This window comes from Bos indicus, chromosome 22 (assembly GCF_029378745.1).
Source record: "Bos indicus isolate NIAB-ARS_2022 breed Sahiwal x Tharparkar chromosome 22, NIAB-ARS_B.indTharparkar_mat_pri_1.0, whole genome shotgun sequence".
NCBI lineage: Eukaryota > Metazoa > Chordata > Mammalia > Artiodactyla > Bovidae > Bos > Bos indicus.
In genome coordinates this window covers 60,451,347-60,479,266 of record NC_091781.1, presented here as the reverse complement: position 1 = coordinate 60,479,266, position 27,920 = coordinate 60,451,347, and the positions used below count along the sequence as shown (strand labels likewise).

General features: G+C 57.9%; 1 protein-coding gene across 2 annotated transcripts; it reads right to left on the bottom strand.

Moving 5' to 3' along the window:
* Positions 1-91: 91 nt before the first annotated feature.
* On the bottom strand, positions 92-22,371 carry ZXDC (ZXD family zinc finger C). 2 transcript variants are annotated; one of them, XM_019958315.2, is made up of 11 exons: positions 21,345-22,371; positions 18,975-19,127; positions 18,812-18,890; positions 17,916-18,046; positions 10,830-11,000; positions 7,503-8,149; positions 6,600-6,662; positions 6,027-6,111; positions 1,876-2,000; positions 1,319-1,420; positions 92-321 (listed from the first exon to the last, which is right to left on the bottom strand). In XM_019958315.2, exons 1-11 carry the CDS (start codon positions 22,354-22,356, stop codon positions 235-237), a joined length of 2,655 nt encoding a protein of 884 aa, XP_019813874.2. In that variant the 5' UTR covers positions 22,357-22,371; the 3' UTR covers positions 92-234. The 2 variants fall into 2 exon arrangements, with proteins under 2 accessions (XP_019813874.2, XP_070633145.1); XM_070777044.1 differs by lacking the exon at positions 6,600-6,662.
* Between the last annotated feature and the right edge of the window lie 5,549 nt (positions 22,372-27,920).

The window sequence follows — 27,920 nt, the reverse complement described above, 5'->3', positions numbered from 1 at the left end:
CAGCGGGGCCTGGGGGGGCCGCCTGTGTCCTCGGCCTGTCGGCTGGGGGCCCCTCGCGTCCTCAGGGGCCGCACTCGGCGGAGCAGTGAGACCAGCACCTGCTCTCGCAGTCGGGGTGGGAGGCCCAGCCCCAAGCATCCCTGACAGAGTGGAGCAGAAACACTCAACACTGCCCCGGAGTCGCTGAAGAATGGGCCTGGCCGCCCAGCGGCGCCCCCGGCCCAGCGGGGCGGGTCACGGCCAGGCGCGCAGACCAGCCGCGCCTCCCGAGCACGGCAAGTCCTCGGGCACTGCGGCACCTCCGCCCGCGGGCAGCACCTCCTGCAAAGCAAGCACAGCAGTGAGCTTGCCCTCCCCCAGTTTAAGCCCGTGTCACTTCAAGGAGAGGCTTCTACACCAACAAAACAGGACAGCTGAGCTCCATCCCCACCACGGTGTCCTCAGAGGGGACTCCCCGCCCCGGCCGGCCCCGCGGGGACGGGCTCCATTCTCCTCAGAGGGGGACTCCCCGCCCCGGCCAGCCCCGCGTGGACGGGCTCCATTCTCCTCAGAGGGGGACTCCCCGCCCCGGCCAGCCCCGCGTGGACGGGCTCCATTCTCCTCAGAGGGGGCACCCTGCCCCGGCCGGCCCCACGGGGACGGGCCCCGGCCGCCGCCTCCAGGGAGCCGCCCTGGCACCGGGCTCCAGGCCACCACGGACACCAGTCACCGCCCACCGCCCACCCCCCGCCACCCTAGGAAGGAGCCCAGGACGAGGGCCGCCCCGTGGGAGGAGGGATGCCGTGAGGCCTTCTGGACGCTGCGACCAGGGGCCTCCAAGCTCCATCCAACGTCCACTTCTAACACCACAGCCCAAGTTGAACATAAGAAAACCAAAGTTACGTTTTTGGTTTACACATATGTAAAAGTCAAACCACGTGTCTGACTTTTACATATGTGTTTCAAATCTGATAAAGTGCAGAGATCACCCTCACCTATCCAAATCTGAATTACCCACTGCCGCCCACACGCAGCTTAAGCCCTGACTCCAGCAACCATTTAACCTGTCTGGGCCCATCTCTGCAGAGGCTGAAACCTGGCCAGCCCAACTCTCACAGGCCTGAACACGTGAACTTGAATACGTGAAACCCCACCTCACCCACCAAGACGTGTGAGCCTGAGTTGCAGGCTCAGCCTTTACTGCTCAAACCCTCACCCCCTTCTCCGGAAAACACCCTGGCCACTTGGCCAGGGGACCCGGGGTGAGCCCACCTCAGGGACGAGCCTGGGACCGAAGCTGCGTGGGGCTCGACCAACCCAGAGAACAGGGGCACCGAACCTGGAGAACACAGACGGGCAGGTCAACAGCAAGCAGGGGCTGGAAGGCAGGAGGCTGTGGGCTGAGTGCCAGAGGCAAGACCCCATCCCCTGAGGGTTCGTCCTGCGGAAGCAAAAGCACCATGTCAGGGACCCTGGCCCCAGGAAGCCACCCCCCAGATGCGGCAGCGCCAGCCCAGCCCATCTTCCAGGAGGCCCGAGGCCCACGCTGACGGGGGCCGGGGGTCAGCTGCCTGCCCTCCGTGCTCCCACAGCCCTGCTTAGCCCTGAGGCCCACAGCCGCAGACACAGGCGCTTAGCGAAGACGTGCCGGGTGTCAGAGCTGCGCGTCCTCGGAGTGGACGCCTCTCCCCTCCCCATCCCCTGCCAGCCCCAGAAGGCAAGGCTGAAGGTGCCCGCGTCCCGCCAGATGCGGGAGCCCAGATCCTGACCAGGGAGTGTGGACACCGGGGCGCGACAGGAGGGGCGTGTGGGGTGCTGTCTGTGTCTGTGTGTGCGTGTCTCTGGGTGTGTGTCTGTGTGTCCATCTCTCTGTGTCTGTGTGGCGCAAGCTCTCACCTGCAGCAGCTGCACCTGGACACACGGCAGGGCGCCGGGCACGGCGAGGCTGCCCCACAGCCAGGCTCCCAGGCCGGCACAGACGTCACCGTCCCCCGGGCTTGGTGAAGACTCCCCAGTGGCTCCTGAAACAGAGCACGACCTCCTGTGTCCTCCACGCACACGCGCTCGGGCCCCCGCCCTCCGGGGCGGACCCTGCCTCACCCTGCACACCTGCCAGCCAGGGGTGCGCGGGGTCCCTGACACGTGGAGCACAGAGCTCTCGGGAGGAGGACGGACGGAAGCTGCCTCCCCCTCCCCCACCCCCCGACCCTCACAGCTGCTAAGCGGCTCTTTCGGTACAACTTCCTTCACAAAAACCATCACTGTCTTGGTTCTATAACAATACACTTAAAAAACATTGACCAGAAAGCATTTCCTAACCCAGAAAGGGTTTCTCTGACGGGAACACAGCCCCACCTGGCTCCACTGCCCACTCTCCCTGACCCTGGACGGTGGGGCAGGCAGACACGCTCAGGTCCGGGAGTGCCAGGGCGAGGAGCCCGGGCAACTGGTGGACACGGGCAGAGAAGACAAGCCTACCCACGGGCGTGGCCGCGCCTGCGGGGCTCACTGCAGACGCCCCGCCCCGGCCTCGTGCAGCCTCTGGGTGCACGTTCTGGCCTCCGCTGGAGTTTCCGGGAGCCCCTGGCACACCTGCAAGTCTTCCAGCACCCCAGCACACGTCCTGCTACAAACGTGTCCATGAATGGGAATTCCACTTATTTTTAAAGTTTATTTAAGCACACTTTCTAGGAGTGAACGTTCTTCATCTGAAGCTGAGGGGCACTGCAGTTATCAGCAGTGCAGACACATCGAGAAGACGCGTGAAACGGCAACTACGAAACGCCAAAGGGGAAGCCCGCTGGCGCGGCGAGGGGGGCACTGCCGGCGCGCTCCCAGGCAGCTCGTGTCTGCGTGCGCTTGGAGACTCGTCGAGACCATTTTTTAACAAAAAGCTCACGTGCTTTAAATATACCTTCAACCCCACTCTGCAGCTGCAGATTCAGCTCGCGGCGTTGGACGAAGCCCACGTGGTACAGTCAGACACAAGCTGATGGGGGTCTAACTCCACTTCACGTCCAAACGGGCCGCCTGCATGCCAACTTGCACTTCCAGGCCTATCAAGGAAGCCCGTCACGAGACCACTGTGGGATGAATGGAGGCAGGCCCCAAACAGTGCATCTTTTGAAGTTACTTTTAAAAGCAGACAAGATGTGGGGATGTCTCTGGTTGTTAAGAATCTGCCTTCCAGTACAGGGGGTGGGGATTCAATGCTTGGTCGGGGGACTAAGATCCCATACACCGTGGAGCAGCGAAGCCTGTGTGCAGAGCTAAGACCCCGTGTGACCCAGCTAAGACCCCGTGTGACCCAGCTAAGACCCTGTGTGACCCAGCGAAGCCCATGTGACCCAGCTAAGACCCCGTGTGACCCAGCGAAGCCCGTGTGCACCACAGCTAAGACCCAGCACGGCCAACTTTTTTAAAGTAGGCAAGGTTTACACGATGTGTGTCTCCTACTCATCACCAAGTCACATCATAAAGATGCAGTGAGCCTGAGCCCCCTCTCCTTGACACTGATGACACGGCGCGAGCCGAGCCGTGCTACCTGAGACCCCAGCTGGGATCCAAGCTCCGCCTTCACGCACAACTGTGTGCGCACGTGCTGCTTAAACGGGAGAATAAAGGGAAAACCCGCGCACGCATCAGAAATAAACCCCCTCGGTTCTTCTAGATGTCGTGACCGAGTGCCTGTTTCACACCTGGTGACGGACGGGTCCACAGGGCTCAACACCAGGCCAGTGTTAGTGAGCGACTAGCACGTCTCTGTGTGTTCACGAGCTCAAGCCCGGTCAGCTCGCCCGCCAGGTCAGCACACACTTAACTAAGCGAAGTCACACAAACCCTCCTTTCAGTGCGCCTTCAGCCCGCACGAGGGCCTGCGTCCCACAGTCACCACCAAGGGGCCACCGCCACTGGAACGGAGGGCGCTCAGCTGGGCCCCCTTTCCCTCTCCCACCTGGGGCGACCCTCTTCCCTCTCTCACCCGGGGGCCCCCTTTCCCTCTCCCACCTGGAGCGACCCTCTTCCCTCTCTCACCTGGGGCCCCCTTCTCCTCTCTCACCCGGGGGCCCCCTTCTCCTCTCTCACCTGGGGCCCCCTTCTCCTCTCTCACCCGGGGGCCCCCTTCTCCTCTCTCACCCGGGGGCCCCCTTCTCCTCTCTCACCTGGAGCCCCTTCTCCTCTCTCACCCGGGGGCCCCCTTCTCCTCTCTCACCCGGGGGCCCCCTTTCCCTCTCCCACCTGGAGCGACCCTCTTCCCTCTCTCACCTGGGGCCCCCTTCTCCTCTCTCACCCGGGGGCCCCCTTCTCCTCTCTCACCTGGAGCCCCTTCTCCTCTCTCACCCGGGGGCCCCCTTCTCCTCTCTCACCCGGGGGCCCCCTTTCCCTCTCCCACCTGGAGCGACCCTCTTCCCTCTCTCACCTGGGGCCCCTTCTCCTCTCTCACCCGGGGGCCCCCTTCTCCCTTCTCACCCGGGGGCCCCCTTTCCCTCTCTCACCTGGGGCCCCCTTCTCCTCTCTCACCCGGGGGCCCCCTTCTCCCTTCTCACCCGGGGGCCCCTCTCCCAGGCAGAGAACATCCGAGCCATCAGCGGACCACGGCCCGGCCCTTTCCGAGCCGTGTAGACATGCGTGATCCCAGGACGGGTCCACATGGGGGAGGCGAGGTGACGTGTCGGGCACCATGACCGGGGACAAAGCACAGGGAAGCGTTTCTACATGCCTGCAGTTCCACCAAAATCAGAGCTCCGGGGAAACGCACAGCTGGCCCAGGGCTCTGGAAAAGGGACAGTGGGCACGTACTTACGCTCCTCCTCCTGCTGGCTGTCTCGGGCCTTGAGCTGGGGGTGGGGGTAGGGGTGGGAGCCTTCACACTCAAGGAGATGCTCCCCCCGCCTCATATGGGAAGCCTGGACACTTGGCAGGCTCTGTCTGGAAAGCCAGTACAGTGCTTGGATCACCGAGCAGGTAGACATGCCCGCCCACCCCTGGAGGCGCAGGCAGGCCAGCAGGCTGCTTGTCCTCACACGGGTAGATGCGGGGACACCTCTGCTCACCTTCCTGAGCGAGCACAAGTCTTCTAGCCGAAAGTGAGTGGGGGGGACGTCAGCGTCTTCTGCAGCCCTGAGGAAGTGGCAGGCCCACAGCCCAGGCCTCGGGGGCCGAATGGAGCCCCCAGGCCCAACTCGCCAGGGCACAGCCTCCAGTCGGATGACTGGAGACATGTGGTACAGGGACCTGCACGCGGACAGGCCCACCGGCCCATGGACACACTGCCCCAACTCTGCAGCAGGTGCGTGCACGCGCACGCACACACGGGGGGAGGGACCAGGGCGAGGGAGGGGTGCCGCATGTGGGAGGCCCGAGACACAAAGCCTCCCCGGGCGACACAAGCAAACAGAAGCACAGACGTTCACGGCGCTTACGACTGAAAACTGGACACGTGCTAGACGCCAACTTGAAAGAAAAGCAAGCTGGTAACGTCTAACCAAGTGATGACCCCGTCTGGCGTGTTTCTAAGTGTCCTGACTTCTAAAAAGATGACGCTAAAGTATTAACAAAAACAACAAAGAAAGAAAACCGCTCTACAGACGCCACCCCGGCAGCTCCGTCTCCTCGGGCCCACCCCGTCTGTGCCCCCCGCCACCCCGGGGCTCAAGCACCGGGAGCCTCGTCCCCCGTGAACACCAACCACCCGCAGGCACCACGGGGCAGTGTTTCCGTGAAGAAAGCCGACAGGAAAGAGCACGTCATCGTCATTCAAAGGAGACACAGACGGACGACTGTACGCGGACCCTACACTCCTCTCGATACTTTTGAAATAAGCTGTAGTTAAATACTTTAAGTGGTGCTTTTTGAGGAAGCCGGCATCAGCCTCACAAGGCACCAAGAGCAGCCGCCCCGGACAGACGGACGAGTTCACAAACCAGCGTGGACCGTGCAGTCCACTCGGCGTGTTTTAGAAACTCCACAAAGCGCTGACGTCTTAAAACCGGAAGCGCCCCGCCCGGGGTCCCCATGCCGCCCCGGCCCGGCACACGCAGCCTCACCCGCGCGGCTCCCGGAGCCTCTCTGCCTCTTCTCCTTGGCTCGGTGGACGGACTGGGAATCAGTTCTCGCTGAGCCTCCACCTTCCTGAATCCAAAAAAAAGGCGTCATCAGTCAGGACCCAAACAGCAGGCGGCAACTGGGCACAGGGTGCGTTTCATGGTCAGAGACCGAGCACCACGTCGGGCGCCGGGTCACAGCTGCGACGGGACTCTCATCCAGAGAAGCAACACTTATTGCTCCGGAGTCTAAAACATATGAAACACCTCACAGGGAAACCAGCCTGTCGTGAGCTGAAGACCCCTCTGCTGCCTGAAACAGAGCCCGAGTCCTGGTGACCAGGACCTGACCACCGCCCCACGGCCTCAGCACAGCCCTCCACCCGCCCGGGGCCGCGGCTGCGCGGGGCCTCAGCCGGCGAAGCGGCCGGTGCGCCAGGGACGGCGGGACTTCCACGAGCGCCCGGTCTGTGGGCACGGGGCTGCGAGCGCCGTGAGGGACCCGGTCTGCGGGCGCGGGGCTGGGAGCCCTGTGAGGACATGGCCGACCCTCATCCCCGGGGGGCTCGGGCCTACCTGCGGGCCCCTCTCCGTGCGCCTTCCGGGCTCCCAGACGCCGGGCCGACCCCAGTCACACAGCTAGCGAGAGAACGGACAGGGTCGGGTCAGCCTCACGCGCCGCTGGCCCTGGGCCTTGGCCATCTCTGCGTCCCTCACGGTGGACGGTGACTCCACAGATTAGCTCTTCGTTAAATCGTGGCCAAGTAAGATTTAACTTTTTGAACATAAACATCACTATCGAATTTAACCTGCACCACAGAGAAACCTACTTGACTGCTCCCACCCGAGGCTGAGGAAACAGACCGTCCCGAGACTCTGCTTAAGTCACTCCGAGTTACAGTGAACTCGTAACTGACGTGAGTGCCGTGACAGCACGCCAGCGTCAGGCCTCGCAAGTGGAGAAGCGTCATGACCCTCCAGAGACAGAGCTCCCAGACCACTCTCCTTCTCTCGTCCATTCTAACTGGTAATTTTTCCTGCTCTTCACGTCCATAAATCTTTAGACACCATCGATGTCGCAATTCCTCTCAGTCAGGAGTCCGTCTGAGGACCTGCCATTATGTGATACGCTCAAACGCCAGGACATTTCAACCTCATGAACATCCCAGCTTTTCTCAGGAAAAGACACATTATCACCAAAACCACAGCACTCGAAAAGACCTTAGAAATCGTGTCGAAGCCCCTCATTTCAGAAATAACTGAGAACTGAAGGCTCAGACAAGTTAAGTGATTTGCTCAAGGTCATAAACACTAGTCCGTTCCAGATTTGAGACAGGAATTCAGGTTTCCAGACTTGTAGCCGGGGCTCCATGCTCTCGCAGGCCCCTAGGAAGAGTCTGCAGTAGACGGTCAATCCAGGACACTGCACGGCGGGGTAGGAGCCGAGCTAGGAGCCAGTGACCCCAGGGCGCTTCGTACCAGGTAGAAGCCGCCGGTCCCTGCCGCGAGCCCGGTGTCTCTCCGAGGACTGCACTGCTCTGTGGGGCTGGACTCTGCAGGCCGCGACGCCCCTTCACCCGGCTCCTGCTGCCAGCCGGGCTGGGCACGGGGGGGCGAGTCTGGCTCCACCTTGATGGGCACCAGCGGCTCCAGAGTGCTGCTGGCTTCCCGGGGGCCACTCGGGGTCAGAGCCTGGGGGTCCTGATCCAAGTTCTTCAAGGGCACGGCCACCAGACAGCCCAGGGCCCCTGTGCCCATGGCTGCCACGTCGTCCGCGGTGAGGCTGCCCTGCTGGAAACCCACGGCTGCCGTGCCAAGGACAAGGGGGCTGTCTGGGCCAGGCGGGACGTCGCCGCGGGCCACCAAGACCAGCGGGTCCATCGGCCCAAAGGAAGCCTGACCAGCAGGGAGGTCCCCTCCAAGAGAGGCGCCCGCAGGAGTCACGTCGACGGTCAGGATCCCAGCACCCAGCGCCGCATCGGGGGCCCCGGGGGCGGCACTGCCGTCGGCCGGCGGGTCGGAGAAGAGGACCGCAAGGTCCACGTGGCTGAACTCGCCCTGCCCGGGGCTGTCAGGGTCACCGCCGGGCGTCAGCGAGCTCGGAGCCCCCAGCGGAGGGAAGAGGTCTGAAAAGGAAGGAACACTGGTGACCGTGGTGACCAGAGACGGGAGGGCCGTCTGCACTTAAGATGTGGACAGGACACACTGAGGGGACACGGATGCCCCCCCGCAGCCCCCGCCAACCCCCGAAGGTGCCACACTCCGCAGGAAGGAGCCGTGGGGAACACGCGGGTGCCCCGCGTAGGGGCTCAGAGCCTGGAGCCCCTGGGTCTTCCCCCGGCCACTGACGCTCCCCAAGTAACAGTAAGAGAAGGTTTCACCCTGAGTCTTTCAGGCTTCACACCCTTCACTCGCATGGCCCCGTGGAGACCAAGCCCCTCACAGAGCACGAACCACCGACCTCAGGCCGCGCTGACCCCGCAGCTCGGGGACCCTTCTAAGTTCAGCCGCATCAGGCCACCTCTCAGCCTGGTCTCTGCCTCTCCTGAGCTCAAGGGGGAGGACGGGGAGGACGGCGGGGACCAGCTGGCCGGCCGGCCTGCAGAGACACACGGTAGGCTCTGTGCACTGAGCCCAGGCCCCAGCCCCCTGGAGAGAGCGGCTCCCAACAGGCTTGGAGAGCCGCCCTGTTCCCGGACACCCCCGCCCTACAGCAGGCACAGGCCCGGCCCCCAAGCAGCCTCCCGTGACGACAGCGGCACCTGTGCCCAGCACTCGAGTAACTGCTCCTCGGTGAAGGAGTGCCAGCCACGAGGTCACCCTCAGGAGAAGGGACGATGCCGACATCAAACGATGTCACTGAACGCTCATGCTGGAGTTCAGACACAAGAACACCCACCATTCCAAATCCTGGTGAGCGCTCGCCAGGTGCCAAGCCACCAGGGAGGCAGGAGCACGAGAATCCTGCAGAGGAGCCAGTGGGACTGTGACAGGCCTCTCTTGCAGCGCCAGCACCCCCAACCCGGAGCGAGCCCCAAGCTCACACCGCCCTGTGGACGCCGCGGCAGAGCAGCGACGAGGCTCCACTGGGGACCCAGGGAGGAAAGCTGCCAGACGCCGTCCCCAAGCCAACGAGGACAGCCACGCAGAGAGCCTCTGCCCGCGGCTGTGCTGCTACGGAGCTCAGACGCTGGGCCGGCCCATCGAGGCCTTGACGATCACCCAGCACCAGGGAACATTCTAGAGAGACGGCAGGGCCTCTCTGAAGATAGTAAAAACAGAAACAGGTCTCTTTCTCAAAACTTTCCAGTTTCCTAGACAACCTTGCTGATTCAGCTCCCTATGAAAAAATCAAGAACGATAATATGGTTTTTCCAGTGGTCACGTATGGATGTGAGAGCTAGACTATAAAGAAAGCTGAGCACCGAAGAATTGATGCTTTTGAACTGTGGTGTTGGAGAAGACCCTTGAGAGACCCTTGGACTGCAAGGAGATCCAACCAGTCCATCCTAAAGGAGATCAGTCCTGGGTGTTCATTGGAAGGTCTGATGTTGAAGCTGAAACTCCAATACTTTGGCCACCTGATGCGAAGACCTGACTCATTAGAAAAGACCCTGCCGCTGGGAAAGATTGAAGGCAGGAGGAGAAGGGGACGACAGAGGATGAGATGGTTGGATAGCATCACTGACTCAATGAACTTGAGTTTGGGTGGACTCTGGGAGTTGGCGATGGACAGGGAGGCCTGGCGTGCTGCAGTCCACGGGGTCGTAAAGAGTCGGACACGACTGAGCGACTGAACTGAACTGAATCCAGGCGAACATCAAGAAACGCCAACTTGCTCATAAATTTCCTATTTAGCATTTTGTTAATTCTATAAAAGCTTACTGGAGATCTACCACGTGCAAGAGCCAGACACTCACAACCCGTACAAAAGCACTAACCCCGACCACACGAAGGCAACCAGCTCCCTCCACACCAGCACCGCCCTGCCTCACCTCCATGCGGTGCGACCCCGCTCAGGACCACCGTGAGGGGACCCAACCCCTCCAGGGCCAGGCTGGGTTCCTCCACGACAGACATACACTCCCCAGCACCTACAGTCACGTCACGCTGTGAATCCCTGCCCGCTCACAACAGACTCCCTCACCTACCCAACACGAGACCACGTCACCTCACAGACCTGGGACGTCCACGCCCGAACAAGACCACGTCACGTAACAGACCCGGACGTCCAGGCCTCACACGAGACCACGTCACGTCACAGATGTGGACACTCCCAGACCCGTTCCTGACACATGCCCTGCATTCCAGTTCCCCTCCCAGGATCACAGAGCGGGGTGGGGGCTATGCCCAAGTCGGGCAGGCAGCCCTGAGCAGAGTCCAGCAGCAGCTGCTTGGGTGCCTGCAGCCAGGACTTCACCCTCGAGGCGCTGCAGGAGCACCACACCCACCAGGCTCCGGGGAGCAGGCGGCGGGATGGCTGCGGGGAGAGGCCGCTGTCGGTACCCAGCCTCTGCATGCCACACCTGGGGGCCTGGGCTCACGGTCAGAAAGCCAGGCTGCTCAGCGCCCAGGAGACAGGATGGCCAGGGCCATGTGCAGAGTCACCATGGGACCCGCCACGGTTTGCACTCTGCCCCCGTGCTCATCCAGGAACGGTCTGTTCTGTCCCCATGGCTGTCCCGGGCAGGGCCGGACAGGAGGGGCTGGAGGGGCAGCTCGGCACACAGGGCGAGGTCAAGGCCCGCTTCAGGGGCCTCACTGCCCAGGCCAGGTGGGGGGAGCCCGCGGCTGCCAGGGGCCCACCTGGGGGCCGGCGGTGCTGCCTGAGCACATGGGCCTTCATGCTGTGCTTGGAGGCGAAGAGCCGGTCGCAGCTGGACACCGGACACCTGCTCTTCGGGGCAGCCACGTCCTGCAGGTGCTTCTTGGCGTGGATGTAGAGGCTGCTCCGCGCCGAGAACCTGGCGCAGCACCCTGGGGAGAGAGGACAGCTGCGTGAGGCACCAGGGCCCCCGTCCCGGGCAGTGCCCAGACGTCCCGATGGCCACACGCACCCCGGGTGTGACACGCAGCTGCCCCCCCAGCCTCAGGGCCACGCCAACATCCCCCGCCTTCCACCGCCGAGCCACACCGACCACCTCTGCTACGCTGCTACTGGAGGAAAACCCACGACCCTTAGACATCCAGGCTACAGATCGTCCCCACTGACGCCAGAAGCAACCTCCTCCCGTGTCACCACTGAGAAGCCACTGCCAGGTGGGTCAGGCAGACGGCCGGGAACCAGGAGGAGGGGCCTGGAGCTGGGCCTGCCTGGCTGGCGGCCCATGCCCACCAGGGTCTCACAGCACAGACAGTGCTGGGACACAGGGAACCAGCAACCCACAGAGGCCATCGCCCAGCCGCCACGGCCCAGGCCCCAGCACCGGAGGTCGGCATGGCGGTAGGCGGCCGGCTGCCCTCGCTGAGGCAGACGGCAGCCCACCAAGGTGGACAGGGCTGGGGTGCCCAGCACTCTGGGCCCGAGGGCGGCATCCGCCTGCGGGGCAGGAACAGGTGTCAGGAGAGACGTCACATTCCAGGTGATGAGGGGCAGGCCTGTCAGAGCCATGAAGGCCTGAGGCCGAGGGTCTGCAGTGGGGTGGGAGGGACCTGATGGCCCCGCGTGTGCTGTCTGTCCATAAAGCAGGGATGGGACGGGGGTCCTGGGTCAGGAAGGACAGCTCGAGGCAGGAGGGGTTCTTGCAGGGAAAGAGGCTCTGGAGCGAGGACACAGCCGCAGGAGCCAGGGTCGGCGGCCTCTGAGAAGAGTTCTGAACTGAGGTCATTTGCAAACAAAACTTCAAACCGGTTTCCTGAGGTCAGACCCAGGACAGGGCACTTGGGAAACACAACAGATAGAAGAGACCCCTCTGGCCTCCGGCCAGGGGTCCCAGGGAGAGCGTGCTGGGTTCCCACCCGCCAGCCAGGACCCTCACAGAGGCTGGCCACACGGCAGGGGTGCTGAGCACACTTTCGGTCACACCGCTCTCCTGAGGACTGGCCTGACCACAGCAGGGACATCCTCCCGACTCCTGCCAGAAGGCAGCTTCCGGCTGTAGAAACTTACGAATTCAACAGAAAACAAGATGTCGGGTGGCCAAAGGGTTTGTTTGACCTTCTCCCTAAGATGGCTATAGTAGCGCTTCGTTGTCTGTTGACTTCATCCAAACAGTTTTGTTAGATTGTATGGTGACAGCTGTCAAATCGGTGCGCATGAAAACAAACAAAAAAGGCACCAAGACGTGAATTTTCGTGTAGCCACTCTAACACTGAACATGGAAGGGAAAAAGTAACAACTCCAGCATATGGTGCTTTGTCATTTCAAGAAAAATAGAAATGCAACTGAGACACAAAAGGAGCTTTGCGCAGCGTGTAGAGACGGTGCAGTGACGACCAAACGCGGAGACTCCTGGCCGGACAGCGCCCCACGGTTGGGAAGATCGGCTGAAGTTGAAGCAAGCGAACTCAAACACTGAGGACAGCCAGCGGCGCAGCACGTGGGGGCAGCAGCACACTCAGCACACCCGCCCGCGCGCAAGGCGTCGGCGCCGCCGCGGCCACCGTCACCGCTCCGAAGGCTGGGCTTCACTCAAACACACAAACCTTTCTGACCGTATTCTACATGGATTCTCTACTGAAACGTAATGAAAACTTTCCACTTACAAAGCACACTGTGACAGGCGATGACAAGTGTGTGCTGTACGAGAAAGTGGCGCGGAGGAGCTCGTGGGGCCAGCGATACGAGCCGCCACCCGCCACCCAAGGCTGGTCTTCATCCTAGAAGGCAGTGTTGTGACCGTGGTGGGACTGGAAGGGAGTCCTCCGTTACGGGCTTCTTCCAGAAAACCAGACGATTCACTCCAACGAGCACTGCTCCCAACAAGGCCCACTGAAAGCAGCACCCGAGGAGAAAGCGTGTGGAGTCGGCAGCAGCAAACACACGCTCTTCCCTCAGGACAACCAAGACCGTGTGCTTCTTCAATGACCAGACAAAAACTGTCACAGCTCGGCCGGGAAGTCCTGACTCACCGTCCCTGCTGACCAGACACCACACCTTCAGAGGTCCATTTACCTGATCTGCACAAAACTCTCTCAGTGGAAGACATTTCAATTCCCTGGAAGACTATAGAAGGCATCTGGAAAAGCTCTTTGCTCAAAAAGATAAAAAATGAGCAACTGGAATCCATCAACACATTAAAAGGGTCACACACTACGATAGTGGGATCCTTCCCGGTGACGCAAGGATTTCAGGACCCACACGTCAACCAGTGTGACACACCACACCGCAAGTGGGAGAGTAAAACCACGCTTATCTCAGTGATGCAGAAAGAGCTTCTGACAAGCTCAACATCCATTTATGAGAAACACTTCAGAAGGTGGGCACAGAAGGAACATGTCTCAACATAATAAAGGCCATGTACAACACACCATCACTTTACTCGACACACCAACACCACACTCGGTGTGGAGGCTGAGAGCATTCGCTCTAAGACCAGAGCGAGACAAGGATGTACAACACACCATCACTTCACTCGACACACCAACATCACACTCAGTGTGGAGGCTGAGAGCGTCCCCTCTAAGACCAGAGCGAGACAAGGATGTACAACACACCATCACTTCACTCGACACAGCAACACCACACTCGGTGTGGAGGCTGAGAGCATCCCCTCTAAGACCAGAGCGAGACAAGGACGTTCACCCTTGCCACTTTTACGCACCACGGTTTTGCAAGTACGAGCCAGGGTCATCAGGAGAAAAAGCAGCAAAGGGAATTCAAACCTGGAAAAGAAGAATGCAAACTGTCGCGGTTTGCAGAGGACACGACACTGCACACAGAAGGTCCTACAGATGCCAGCAGAAGGCCGCCTGAGCTCGCCTGGGGATCTGGCGAAGCTGCAGCTTAGAAAAGTCACGCACAGCGACCGCTACACTGCCACAGACTGACATCGAGAGACCAGAAAGGGAGACTCAAGCAACAGTTCATTTAGCATACTAGAAAAAACAAACTATGCAGGAACAAACCCACCTAAAGAGACGAAAGATGCATATTCCAAAACCTGTAAGATACAAACAGATATACCACATCCACGGAGCAGAAGAATCAATACTGTCAAAGTGACAAAACACTGCCCAAAGCAATCCACAGATTCAGTGCAGTCCCTATCAAACCACCACCAACAGTTTTCACAGGACTATAACAAAAAAATTTTTTTAATTTGTACGAAGACACAAAAGACCCTGAATCATCAAAACAATCTCGAGAAAGAAAGACAGAGCTGGAGGACTCAAGCTCCTTGACTTCATTCGGATCACACTGCAGAGCTACAGGCGTCAAAGCAGGACGGTCCGGGCTATGGATCAACGAACAGGACAGAGAGCTCAGAAATAAACCCACACACTAAACAGGCAATTAATCAGCAACAGAGGAGACAAGACCACACAATGCTGCAAAGACAGTCTCTTCAACAAATGGTGCTGGGAAAACTGGACAGCTACATGCTAAAAAAAAAAAAAAAAAGAAATCAGATCATTCTTTAACACCATGCACAAAGATAAGCTCCACATGGATTAAAGACCTAAATGTGAGACCAGACACTATACAACTCCTAGAGGAAAACAGCACCCCACTCCAGTACTTTTGCCTGTAAAATCCCATGGGCAGAGGAGCCTGGTAGGCTGCAGTCCATGGGGTCGCTAAGGGTCGGACGTGACTGAGTGACTTCCCTTTCACTTTTCACTTTCATGCACTGGAGAAGGAAATGGCAACCCACTCCAGTGTTCTTGCCTGGAGAATCCCAGGGACAGGGGAGCCTGGTGGGCTGCCGTCTATGGGGTCGCACAGAGTCGGACACGACTGAAGCGACTGAGCAGCAGCAGCAGCAGAGGAAAACAGAGAACATCCTCTGAGATGGATTGCGACAGTATCTTTTTCAATCCATCTCTCAGAATAATGGAAATAAAAACAAAAATTTTAAAAAAAGGGACCTAATTAAACTCAAAAGTTCCGTGTAACAGAGGAAACCATAAAACAAGAAGACAACCCACAGAAAGGGAGAAAATATTTTCAAATAATGTAACTGACACGGGATCAGTCTCCAAAATTTATAAACAGCTCTCGAGGCTCAGCATCATCAAAACAGAGAACCCAACCAGAAAACGGGGAGAAGACCTAAGTGGACATGTCTCCAAAGACGACATACAGATGGCCAAGAGGCACATGAAAAGATGCTCAATATCGCCAATTATCAGAGAAATGCAAATCAAAACCACAGTGAGGGACCACTTCACACCACTCAGAAGGGCCATCGTCACAAAATCCACACACAGGGCTTCCCTGACGGCTCAGTGGTGAGGAAGCCTCCTGTCAGTGCAGGAGAGGCGACGTCAGTCGCTGGCCTGGGAAGATCCCTCCCGTCTTAGAGCGACTAAGGCCGCACACGTGCCACGACTACAGAGCCTGTGCTCCAGCACCCAGGAGCTGCAGCCGCTGAAGGCCACGCGCCACAGCAAGCGAAGCCGCCGCCCCCCGCAGCGGTGGGCAGCCCTGCTCGCCGCACTAGGGAAAAGCCCGCACGGCAACAGAGGCCCCACACAGGCACACACAGCCAATCAAATCCACAAACAGTAAATGCAGGTGAGGACGTGGGGGAACGGAACCTCCTGCACTGCTGGCGGGATGTAAACGGTGCGGCCGCTCTCCAAGTGTGGAGGCCCTTAAACGACTAGACACACAGCCACCACACGACCGTGCAGCCCCTCAGGGGCACGTATCCGGAGAAAAACACGATCCAAAAGGGTACGCGCACCGCAGTGTTCACCGCAGCACTGTCTGCAAGAGCCAGGACGCGGAGGTGAGCTGTCCATCGACAGAGGAGTGGATGAAGGAGACGTGGGACGTGCCCATCGTGGGCTACTACGCGGCCACTCAACACGATGAAGCGACGCCACGTGCAGCAGCGTGCAGCAGCGTGGAGAACCCAGAGTCTCCTGCCGAGTGAAGGAAGGGAAGGAGAAATACCACATGACCCCTCATATGTGGGGTCTGAGAAAGTCCTGGTACAAACTCGCTCACTCACAGACCAGGAACAGACTCCCAGGCTTGGAGAACGAGCTTACGCGTGCCGGGGCAGGGCAGAGCGGGGCGTGGAGCGCCCTGCACACACGCTGCGTGCTTCACACACGTGAGCAACCAGGCCCCACTGCACAGCACACGGGGCTCACAGGCTTGGAGAACGAGCTTATGCGTGCCGGGGCAGGGCAGAGCGGGGCGAGGAGTGCCCTGCACACACGCTGCGTGCTTCACACACGTGAGCAACCAGGCCCCTCTGCACAGCACACGGGGCTCCACTCAGGGTCACGGGGCCGCCTGGGGGCTGGGGGAGAAGGGACGCGCGCGTGTGTGCACGGCCGGACCCTTCATCATATACCCGAAACCCTCACAACGCTGCTAAGGACCAATGAGGTGGTCTCCAAGATAAAATGGAAAGTTAAAGAAGAAAGAACAGGGGGCACAAGGAAATGCTGGCCCGCTGATGGGACCACACCGCGAGAATGGAATTCTGATTCACGAGAGTTGCTGACACGAGCGGCTTTCCAATGACCCACCGCCCCTTGGACCCAGTGGAAGACTGAGCGCGTGCAGAACCTGAATGAAGACGCGCTGAGAACTCTTCTGTTTGGTGTTTGGATGGAATGAGGCTACTGTAGAATGTGGGAAAACGGGTTGCTCCAGTTTCTAAACAAAATGGAAAGAACTGTCCAGCTGCATTTGTTTTGACGTTCTTGTTGCAAATAAACCAGAGAGTATGGCTGGAGGAGAATACAGGGCTTCCCCAAACGCTGTAAATGCCAGCAACCGTGTTCTTACTGGGCTACGAGACCTTGAAATAAAGAATGCTACGTGCGGGGAAAAAAGTCTGGGGAAGATGGAATTATGATGCCAGCTGAGAAATGCACAGGGTAGCTGAACAAGATGGTGAGGAACTCAATAGGGTTCTTGGTGAACGTGAGAAACGTGTCTTTTATTTTTACTTAAAAGCTGAAGGAAACTTTTGGCCAGCCCAAAGGATCTCACTTTCGCCCGGGTTTCCTTGATGCCCAGCAGGACGCGCACGTGTCCACGTGTGTCAACGACCACCTCTTCCCGAGTGTAGCGGTCTACCAAGATGCACGTCACCTCTTCACAAAGACATTCCCACAGTCCTCACGCTCCTACCAAGCTACCCCGCCCAAGGGAAAGGCAGCAACGACCCTCTGGTGACAAACTTCTCTGTGCACCCAACTCCCACCCACCTTCCCAGGGGGCCGCACACACTTGCACCGGGAGAAGCCCCGCCAGGCCCAGGCCGTCTTCAGCCCACCACCGGCACTTCTGTCTCCAACCCTCCCCGGCCCATCCCAGCACAGTCTGGGTGACTGCCGTCACGTCCCCAGCACCCCACACGCTGGCTGTGCGCCTGTGGCCCGCCCCCCGACTGGAGCCCTGCAGAGACGCACGTCTGTGTCTGGTTAGACCACCGGGATACCTTCGCCACATTCCAGGGAACGCTCAGCTTCAGGTGGGTCTGCAGCGTCTCCTTTGAACAGCACTTTCCCCACAGTATGACGCCAAATCCTCACGAGCGTCAAGCCAGCAGGGATGCGGCCAGCGGGGACTCGGCAGAGCCACAGCCCCAGGCCCAGGCCCCAGGTCCAGCAGTCCGACTCTGCACCTGCTTGCTAGCACTCTGCTCCCAAGACGCACGCCCCCGGCTAAGACCAGCCGAGCCAACCCACGCCCCGGCCTACTTGGCACCTCAGACTCTTCCACCCGCAGCGCCAGGCGGCCGTGGGGCTGCTCACACCCACCTTCCACAGGACAGGCGAAGGGTTTGGTGCCCAGGTGGGTGACGCTGTGGCCCTTCAGGTGCTCGGCCCGGGTGAACGACTTGCCACAGCCCTCGACGGGGCAGGGGAAGCGGCGGTCATCGTCATGCTTCCTGCGGGACAGACGGCAGCGAGGGTGACCACGCGCGTCACCGCCGCGGGCACAGCTCTGCAAGATGCACCCACCCACGAGCTCTCCGCATCACAGGGGAAAACGGCACATCTCAGAAGAGCCTGGATTTGGTCCCTAGCCCTCATGGGCAGAAGCCCTCCTTCCTGATGGAGCCGACCACAGTCAGACTCAGCTTCCACGCAGGAAGGAGCAGCCGCCTCCCCCATTCAGCCACCCACTACCACACAGGCTGTCCCTGCGGCAGGGGACCTCGCCTGACGTGCACACGGTCTTTCTCCGCGTAGATGCCCTCAGCCCCAGCTGTGCAAGGACAGAACGCCTCCCAGCTCTCTGGGTCCCCACACACAACAGGAGGACAAGCGCTTCAGCGTCAGAGCTGCTGGAGGCCGGATGCGGGACAAAGGCCAAGGGCCACCTGCACGAGCCCAGCCCTCAAGGGGCCGCCACAGCACGGAAGTGACGACGGCATGAGGGAGGCTTAGTCCATAGCCTTACCTTTCTAAAAATCAAGCTGAACGTTACGCGCACTAACTAAACTTAAAAACAAGTACACACAAAAAACTAACTTTAAGTGATCGGAGTCTGTGTGTTTCTTCTTATAAACTTTCTGAATTTTCCAAGTTATCCACACGTGTTTTTCATTACTTAAAGAAATCCACAGATTATCCCATCCACAGGCTTCTGCTACTGACCAATAACTCACTCATTTTCAAGACGAAGAATTCAACCCAAATGTAAAGGTTACCTCTTGTGCCTCAAGAGCTTAGACATGCTGGTGAAGGTCCAGCCACAACTGTCAGAGTCACAGATAAAAGGTCTTTCACCTGAAGAAAGAAAAACCACACCTCGTGATCACAACCGGGAATGCACAGATGGCGGGCGGGGGCCGGACGGCCCGGGCTCGTTACCTGTGTGGCTTCTCAGGTGGATTTTCAGGCGACAGGCTTTGTCATACTGTTTGCTGCATCCGGGAAAGGAGCAGGAAAAGAGTTCTTGTTCCCGGAAGTGGGCCCGGTTGTGGGAAAACAGAGCGCTCACGGTGATGAATGTCTTCTCGCAGCCTGAACAGAGAAACACAGAGCCTGCTCACTGGCGGGGCAGAAGGCACGTTATAGAGCTAACCCAGTCACCCGCCAGGCGCCGCTGGCACCGGGGCACGCAGGAGGAGGACGACTCGAGGGCCTCCCTGGAGGCCGAAGTCGGGGCGGCTCGGGGCAGTTCACAGGCCACCTGCCCCACGTGGCCACCTGATCGTCCTCCGATGCACCCATCAGCTCCCGGCTCAGCACGACAGACCCTCCAGGTATGGCAGGAACTCAACGACCCGTAAACCCAACAAGATGAAGCAGATACTAAGGAACCAGATTCTGTCTAGTCACGCTGACCCTGAAAGGGCTGCCAGCCACTGCAGTAACGCCTGAGGTCCCCCAACCTGCGGAACCAGGCACACCCCCCATCCCTGGGCACGCCCTCCCAGAGGCAGACCGGCCCCTGCCGCAAGCTCCTCCTCCCTCTGGCCTGTCTCCTTGGGGTTTCCTGCTCTGTCACGAGTCACTGGGCTCATCTGTGCTTTTCCCATCTGCATCTTCAACCGGGCTGACCCACGGGACTTCAAACATCACTAAGCTCTCCACTGGGGAGAGCTAGAAGCCATCAGCTCCTTCCCTGGTGGCTCCCTGATAAAGAATCCACCTGCAGTGCAGGAGACCCAGACTTGATCCCGGGATGAGGAAGATCCCTTGGAGAAGGAAATGGCAACCCACTCCAGTATTCCTGCCTGGGAAATCCCATGGACAGAGGAGCCTGGTGGAAAAAGTAGGCTGTCCATGGAGAAGCAGAGCTGGACGCGACTTAGCTACTAAACAACCAGCTCTCCTTCGACAGAAAAGGTCAGTGCTCACACCAGGCAGAACCCACGAGGCTGCAAGATGCCTGTGAGCAGTGGGCGCTATGGCCCCTCTCAAGCCCTCCCGGGGCCGCCACGGGCACAGAGCCCGTCGCCCCTCCTCTCTGCAGTGACAATGAGCAGGGAAACGCTCATCTCCCCAAACGGCCCCCACCCCTCCTCACGTACACATCTGTCCCTTCCCAGCGGCCCCGGCCAGTCCTCACTTTGGGCTGCCCCTCGGTCAGGTAGACACATCTAAACAAGCGAAGTCGGAGTCTGCCTCAGCAAGACACACCCTCCCCTGACCGACTGAGAAGCCGCGGGACCCAGCGTCTCAATCCTCCCCAGCTGGAGCCGCTCAGGGACCCACAGCCTCCACCTGGGTCAGCCCTCAGGCCCCTGCGGTCTGGAACGCTCCACTCCTCCTTCCACCCACCCAGGACAGACACCCCACAGATCATTCACCTCAAAATCCCCAGGGTGACCCCGTGCCCAAAACAGGTGGATCCCTGATCCTGCTAGCACTTTGCTCAGACGGACGCCCTCTGAGCTCTTCACTAGAGCTGTCTGTAAGCCGCCCTCAGGTGCCGAGTGTGGAACCGAGAGAGAGAGTGCCCTCCACCCAGGCTCTCCACGGAGACGGGGTGCACAGGACCGGCCAGGGCACAGGGGAAGATCAGAGAGAATTCCCTAACAACTGACATTTCTTCCGCCCTTTCAAAATCCCTCATTCCAGGACACTTCCGTAACCTGGACACTGTGCAGGGCGCACTCCCGGCCCACAACACATGAACCAATTGCCAGGCGCACACTCCAGCTTCACTTTTACGGAAGGCCCTCCAGAAGCCTCCCACCTGCCCACATTCCCTGCCTTGGCTCCGCAGCAGGCCCCAGCCCCCCAGCCCCTCCTTCGCAGGCACACGCCCTCCGCTGCTGGAGCCGCCTATCCCGGCGGAGAGTCCACGGACACTCACCCACCGGACCCACCTCGCCGGGAGTCTCCATCTAAAGATGAAGACAGTTTCAGAACTTCACACAACAATGAAGTCCAAACGAAACAAAAGTTTTAACGGCATAAAAAGCGGATGCGCCGCACCGGGCGATAATCTCCTGGGGCGCCCTAATGTCTCGCCCCGCTGTACGGCGGCCCAGCGTTCCTGCAGCCCGGGGTGCGCGCCCGCAAGCCGGACTGAGCGTTTCCCAGTGACCAGACCTGCCTCCGGCTCCGTCGGTGGGAAGACGCCTTGTGCTCTCGCTCATCGGACGCACCCACACCTGGGGGACGGCTCCGAGATTCCCCGAGCTATTTCGCGGCCAAGCGGGGTCCGGGAGCCGCCGCGACCCCGGGTCGGAAGGAGAGGAGACACCGCGCCCCGCCCGCGCCGCTCACCGGGAAAGTCGCACTTGTAGGGCCTCTCGGGCTCGAAGTGGCTGCGCTGGTGCGAGCTGAGCTTGGCGTGCGTGGGGAAGCGCTCGGCGCACACCTCGCACTTGAACAGGCTCTCCTGCTCGTGCGCCTTCATGTGCGCCTTGAGGTTGTACACGGTGGTGAACTTCTTGCCGCAGCCGCCCACCGGGCAGCCGAACGGCCGCAGCTTGTCGTGCGACTGCAGGTGCCGCTTGAGCTTGTAGGACGTGGTGAAGGCCCAGCCGCAGCCGTCCAGCGGGCACTTGAAGGGCCGCCGGCCCTGGCCGCTGCCGTGCGTCAGCAGGTGCACCTGCAGCTGGTGCTTCTTGGCGAAGGCGAGCGCGCACTGCGGCTCGGGGCATCGGTAGCCGGGGCCGGCGGGCGCGCGGCGGGCCTCGGCCGGGCTGCCGGCCTCTTGGCCGGGGGGCGGGCCCCGCGACGGCGCGGCCAGCGCGAGGACGCCGCGCTCCAGGCGCACCAGCAGGTCCTGGGGGCCAGCGGCCCCGGGGCCCCCGAGGGGCGCGGCGCCGGGGGCCTGCGCGGGGCGGCCGGCCGGGCTCGAGGCGGCGCGGGGCTCGGGCTCCGGCTCCCGCCGCCCCGGGGCCGCGGCCGCGCCGCGCGCCACGTCCAGCAGCACCACGAGAGAGTCGCCGCCCCCGGCGGCCGGCGGTCCGGCCTCCCCGCAGCGCGGGCCCCGCGCGCCGCCCTCGGGCTCCCTCAGCAGCAGCAAGCGGCGGCGCGCGGGGCCCGGGGCTCTGCGGGGCCGGGCGGGGACACCGCCGAGTTGGGGCCCGAGCGCGTCCGGGGCCGCGGAGGCAAGCAGCGCCGGCGCTTCCATCTTGGGCCGCGGCGCGTCCAGCCACCGCCTCGCCGGAAGCACCGCCCCGCACGCACACCCGCCGAGCGCGACGCAGGCTGGCCGCCGAGCGCGACGCCGTGCGCGACGCAGGCTGGTCAGCGCCCAAGCGCGCGGCGGAGCGCCCCAGGTGCGCATGCGCGGACGGCGGGCGGTGCCCAGGGCCCGCCGGGAGCGTGACGTCACACGGGGCGGAGCCTGCCTGGAGGGGCGGAGCCGTCCGGCGGCCACTCGCTGAAGGCGGGCCTGCCGCCTCGCTTGTCGTCCAACCCGGCGCGTCTAGGGCGATGACCCCGCGGCCGCCGCGCCGCCTCCCTCGCTTCCCTCGCCGGACGTCCCGCCACCGCCCCACCGCCCCCTACTCCTGCGGGATCCACGCAGGGTCTGTGTCCACGGCGCCGTGTTCTTCGTCCCTTTTCCTGTGCGGCCCGTGAGGACGGAGACTCTGGGGAGCCCTCCACAGCTCACCCCCGAGGCCAGCACTGGAGACTCCGCCAACGTGTGATGCGTTGGTGACCGCTTTATTATTAAAATAGCCTTAAGAATAAGGGACTTCGGGAGTTCCCGCGATTAGGACTCCGTTTCCACAGCTGGTCAGGGAACTTAAATCCCCCCAAACCCCAAGGTGCAGCCCCCCCAAAAGTACGTCAACAATATTGAAAAGAATAGGAAACACACCTACATATGGTTTTGAACTGTGGTGCTGGAGAAGACTCTTGAGAGTCCCTTGGACTGCAAGGAGATCCAACCAGTCCATCCTAAAGGAAATCAGTCCTGAATATCCATTGGAAGGACTGATGCTGAAGCCGAAACTCCAATACTTTAGCCATCTGATGCGAAGAACTGACTCATTGGAAAAGATCCTGATGCTCGGAAAGATTGAAGGCTGGAGGAGAAGGGGACAACAGAGGATGAGATGGTTGGATGGCATCACTGACTCGATGGACATGAGTTTGAGTGAGCTCTGGGAGTTGGTGAAGGACAGGGAGGCCTAGCGTGCTGCAGTCCATGGGGTCGCAAAGAGTCGGACACAACTGAGCCACTGAACTGAACCTACATATATATCTATGTTTGTGCCAAAAATAAATTGCTCCAAGACCATTCAATAAAGGCAACAGTCTTTTTAATAAATATGCTGGGATCGCTGAATAGTCACACACAGCAGAGAGGGTTTGGACCTCTGCCTGTGTACCAGACACAAAAAGAAAGTGGATCTCAGGTCTAACCTAAGAGAGCTGTAACTATAAAATGGCTAGAAGAAAGCATAACTGTAGATCTCTGTGACCTTGGATGAGAGAATGGCTTCTCAGATGTGAAAACAAAAGCACAAAGAAGTGGGTTTCGTGAAAATTAAAAAATTTGAGTCAAGAACAGGAACAAAAAAGTGAAAAGATAACCCATAATATGGGAGGAAATTTGCAAATCATGTATCTGGTGGGGATCTACTATCCAGAACATATTTTTAAAAACTGTAAGTCAATCACAAAGACAACCCAATTTAAAAATACACACAGGATCTTAATAAACATTTTTCCAAATAAGAACTAGCCAATACGCCCATGAAAAGAAGCTCAATTTCATTAGTCATCAGGGAAATGCAACTCAGAACCACAATGAGATACCAGTTCGCACCTTCTAGGATAGTTACAATTTTTTTTTTTTTTTTTCCAACCATATCAATAATTTTATTAACTGAAGTGGACTAAACACTCCAGTTGAAGTTAGACTTGAACAAAGATTCAAAAACAATGTTAAATAGCCAATGACATATGAAAAGCACTCAGTGCAATTAACCATCATGGAAATCCAATTTGAAAACATAATGTGACATCAATACACACCCAACATGGCTAAAATTAAAAATATTGAGTAACACCACCAAATGCTTGCAAGGGTGTGGATCAACCATAAATCCAACACAAGGTTAGCAGATGTGCAAAACTGTGCTAGTGCTTTGGAGAAGAAATATCTTGTAAAATTAAATATGCATTTAACTTTTAGCCCAGAATTCCTCTCTTAGTATTTATCCAATGGGTCACAAATTTATGTTTATGAATCTATTACAAGTATTCAAGGAAGTTATTTACTTATAACAGCAAAACATAGGAAACAAGCCAAATTTCTATCAATAGGAAAATAAATGTTATAGTATGTTCAGATACTGGAATGTTAATAATCAATGAAAAAGAATAAACTGATGCAAGTAGAAACAAAGACAAATATCACTCACATTATGCTCAAATCAAGAACTATGCTCAACTTCATTGGGCACAATGGAGTTTTACAGTAAACTCCATTTGTATGATTGAAATTCTAGAAGTAAATGTACCCCATGGTGGAAAAAATCAAAACAGAATTTTCCCATTCATAGGGAAGGAGGCAGGATAGGCTTAGTAGGTAAAACGGGAACTATTTCTGGAGTGATGGGATTATCTTATATCTTCAAAGGGATATGGATTACATAGGTGTTATATTTGCCAAAATTCATTTATTGTACACTTAAGGTCTGTACATCTATCTCACTGTATGTAATTTGTGTCTCAGAAAAATTCAACCAAAAAAAATGTCCACAGCTAACATCATACTCAATGGGGAAAGACAAAGCTCTTTCTACAAGATCAGACACAAGATAAGGATGCCTGCTTCTGCTACTCCTATTCAACATGGTTCTAGAAGTCCTAGCCAGAGAAATTAAGCAAGAAAAAGAAATAAATACTGTACAAGCCAGAAAGATAGAAGTATAAGTAATCTCTGTTCACAAAAGACATGACCTTATCTGTAGAAAATACTAAAAACTTCATGCACAATAAACAAGACAACAGGAATAAAAAAATCCACATTAGAACTAAGAAACAATCATTTTGATATTTGGCAAAACTAATACAATTATGTAAAGTTAAAAAATAAAATTAAATTTAAAAAAAGAATTGTTCATTGTTAATATCAATATAAAGAAATATAGTTGATTTTATGTGTTAATTTATTTCCTGTGACTTTGGTGTGCTTGTTTCTTAGTTACAATTTTTTAAACAGAGAAAAAGTGTTGGTGAGGGTGTGGAAAAATTGGAACCCTCCTATATTTCTGGGGAGAACGTCATTGTGTAAAAAAGGTTGGCAGTTCCTCAAAAACTTAAAGACAGAATTTCCTTGCGTGCCAACTCACTTCAGTACTGTCTGACTCTTTGCAACCCTATGGACCACAGCCCACCAGGCTCCTCTGCCCATGAAATTCTCCAGTCAAGAATACTAGAGTGGTTGCCATGCTCTCCTCCAGGGGATCTTCCCAACCCTGGGCTTGATCCCATGTCTCTTACATCTCCTGCTTTGGCAGGCAGGTTTTTTACCACCAGCACCACCTGGGAAGAACTTCCTTATAACCCTGCAATTCCATTCCCAGGCATATATACAAGACAAATGAAAACCCATCCAAAACCCATCCCAAAACTTGTATGTGAATGTTCACAGTAGCATACTGATACAATTTTAAACATGGAAACAGGTAAGTGTTCACGAACAGACAAAGGGGTACACGAGATATGGCCTATCCATACAAAGGAATATTATTTGGCCGTAAAAAGGGATGAGGTACTGATGCATGCTACCACGCAGATGAACGCTGAAAACACACCAAGGGACAAAAGCCAGACCCCAAAAACCACATACTGTGTGATTCCATTCGTATGAAATGTCCAGAATGGGTGGACTTTTTGGCCAACTCAAGAAAGTATGATTATGGATTCAACAGATTATTCACTATTAAAAAAGAAGGAAATGCTGACACACGGGACAACGTGGATAAACATCAAGGATCCTGCGCCAAATGAAATACTGGCCGCCCCCCTCCCCTCCCTGGAGGTTGGGGTGGAACACTGGAAGCTCACCCCTCCGGTCATGAGATGGCCTGCCCACCAGTAAGAAACAGAAAGTTCCTGTCCAGGAATAAACAACAAACACACTTCGCCTTGCCCCTGCGGGACCACAGACACTGGTGCCATGTGCGTGAGCGAAGTCGCTAAGTCGTGTTCGACTCTGCGACCCCATGGACTATAGCCCACCAGGCACCTCTGTCCATGGAATTCTCCAAGCAAGAGAACTGGAGTGGGTTGCCATTTCCTCTTCCAGGGGATCTTCCCGACCCAGAGATTGAACCCATGTCTCTTCTGGCTCCTGCACTGGCAGGCCGCTTCTTTACCACTTGCGCAGCCTGGTTAGCCCCAGAGGCTGCCGGGGACTGTGGCAAGTTGGATAAAACAAGCCCAGGCCCCAGGGCCCTCCAGGTGATGACTGAGCACGGGTGGTGAGTGCACGCTGTCACCTAAACTCGACTTTTAAGTAACTCAAAATCTGGATTTTTTTTTGAAAGTGGAATTTCCCAATAACTAAAAATTGGTGACCAAGTCAAATTTTAAAGGTGTGGGGGGCAAATAAAACGCAACCTCAAGTCAAGTCTGGCCCCAGACCCAGGATAGGGGTCCCCTCTGGAAAGCCCAGGGCAACAGCACTGAGCCCTCGTGCCCTGGCCCGGGCTGGCTTGCAGGGAAAGTCTGTCCTGAGCAGTCCTAGGTGCCAGGGAGCACAGGCCACCAGGGAGGGCCCTGAGGCTTCCGCAGTTCTCAAGGCAGCCGGGCCTACCCCCACCAGGGCCAGCTGGTTCCTATCTTCATCGTTTCGATGAACACATTGCTGAGTGAACGATGCTCCCCTGCTTTCTTACTGGCAGGAGGCGGATGCAGGTTGTGGGGAGTGGAATCTAAGCTAGTGGCTTTTAGTGCTTTCCTAACTGTGGTTAGAGGCCAGAACCCGGGTTCATAAACAACTTCTCTGGAAATATCTTACTGAGGGCCTGCCGCGCCAGTTCTCCTGGAGCCCGGAGAGACGCGTCCTGACCTTCGCCCTGAATGCCGCGGGTGTGCTGAAGGTTAGTGGCTAGGGACTCAGTCACTGCAGAGCCGGTGGGGGTGGCACGCTTTCTTTGGCACCTCCACAGCTACCGAGTCTGTGGTCGGCTGCTCCGCCGCCCTCCTGGGCCCGGTGGTGGTGGCAGCCATCCCTTCTCCCTGCTGGCAGCAGGGACGAGGGGGTGGGGGGGCATGCTCACTGGTGGGCTCAGTGGGAGCCCAGGGAGGGTCTGGAGCCCTCGAACGTGGCCACAAGCCTCCTGAGACCCTGCCCTGAGGCTGGCCGAGCCCTGGCCGTCCTGAAGGACTCAGGGTGCTGGGCAGAAAGGATGACAGGAGGTCCTGGTCTTCAAACTGAACACACATTTGTTTCCCCCGAGAAACAGGGAATGTTTGTGCAGATGCACACAACAGGATGACCTTCAGTCACGCTTGTATCAACAAGTATCACTTACTCTCCTGACTTCAAGTAACTCAAAACCTGGGTTTGTTTTTTTAAGTGAAATTTCCCAATTTCTAAAAATTGGTGACAGAGTCAAAAAACTTTAAGCTGGGGGCCAAAAAAATCTTCAACCCCAGGACTCTGGCCCCAGACTCCAGGATAGGGGACCCCTCTGGAAAGCCCATGGTGAGAGAGTGGAGCCTCCTCCACATCTGGACCCCACGCTCGCCGTGTGCAACAGAAGCCTGCGAGGGTGGCTTGAGCAGGTGAGGACCAAGGAGAGGAGAGGCGCCCAGGACTAGCTCAGCAGCACCCAGGCTGCGAGGAGCCCGGGCACCTCTGCCTTTCCACAAGCCTCCACG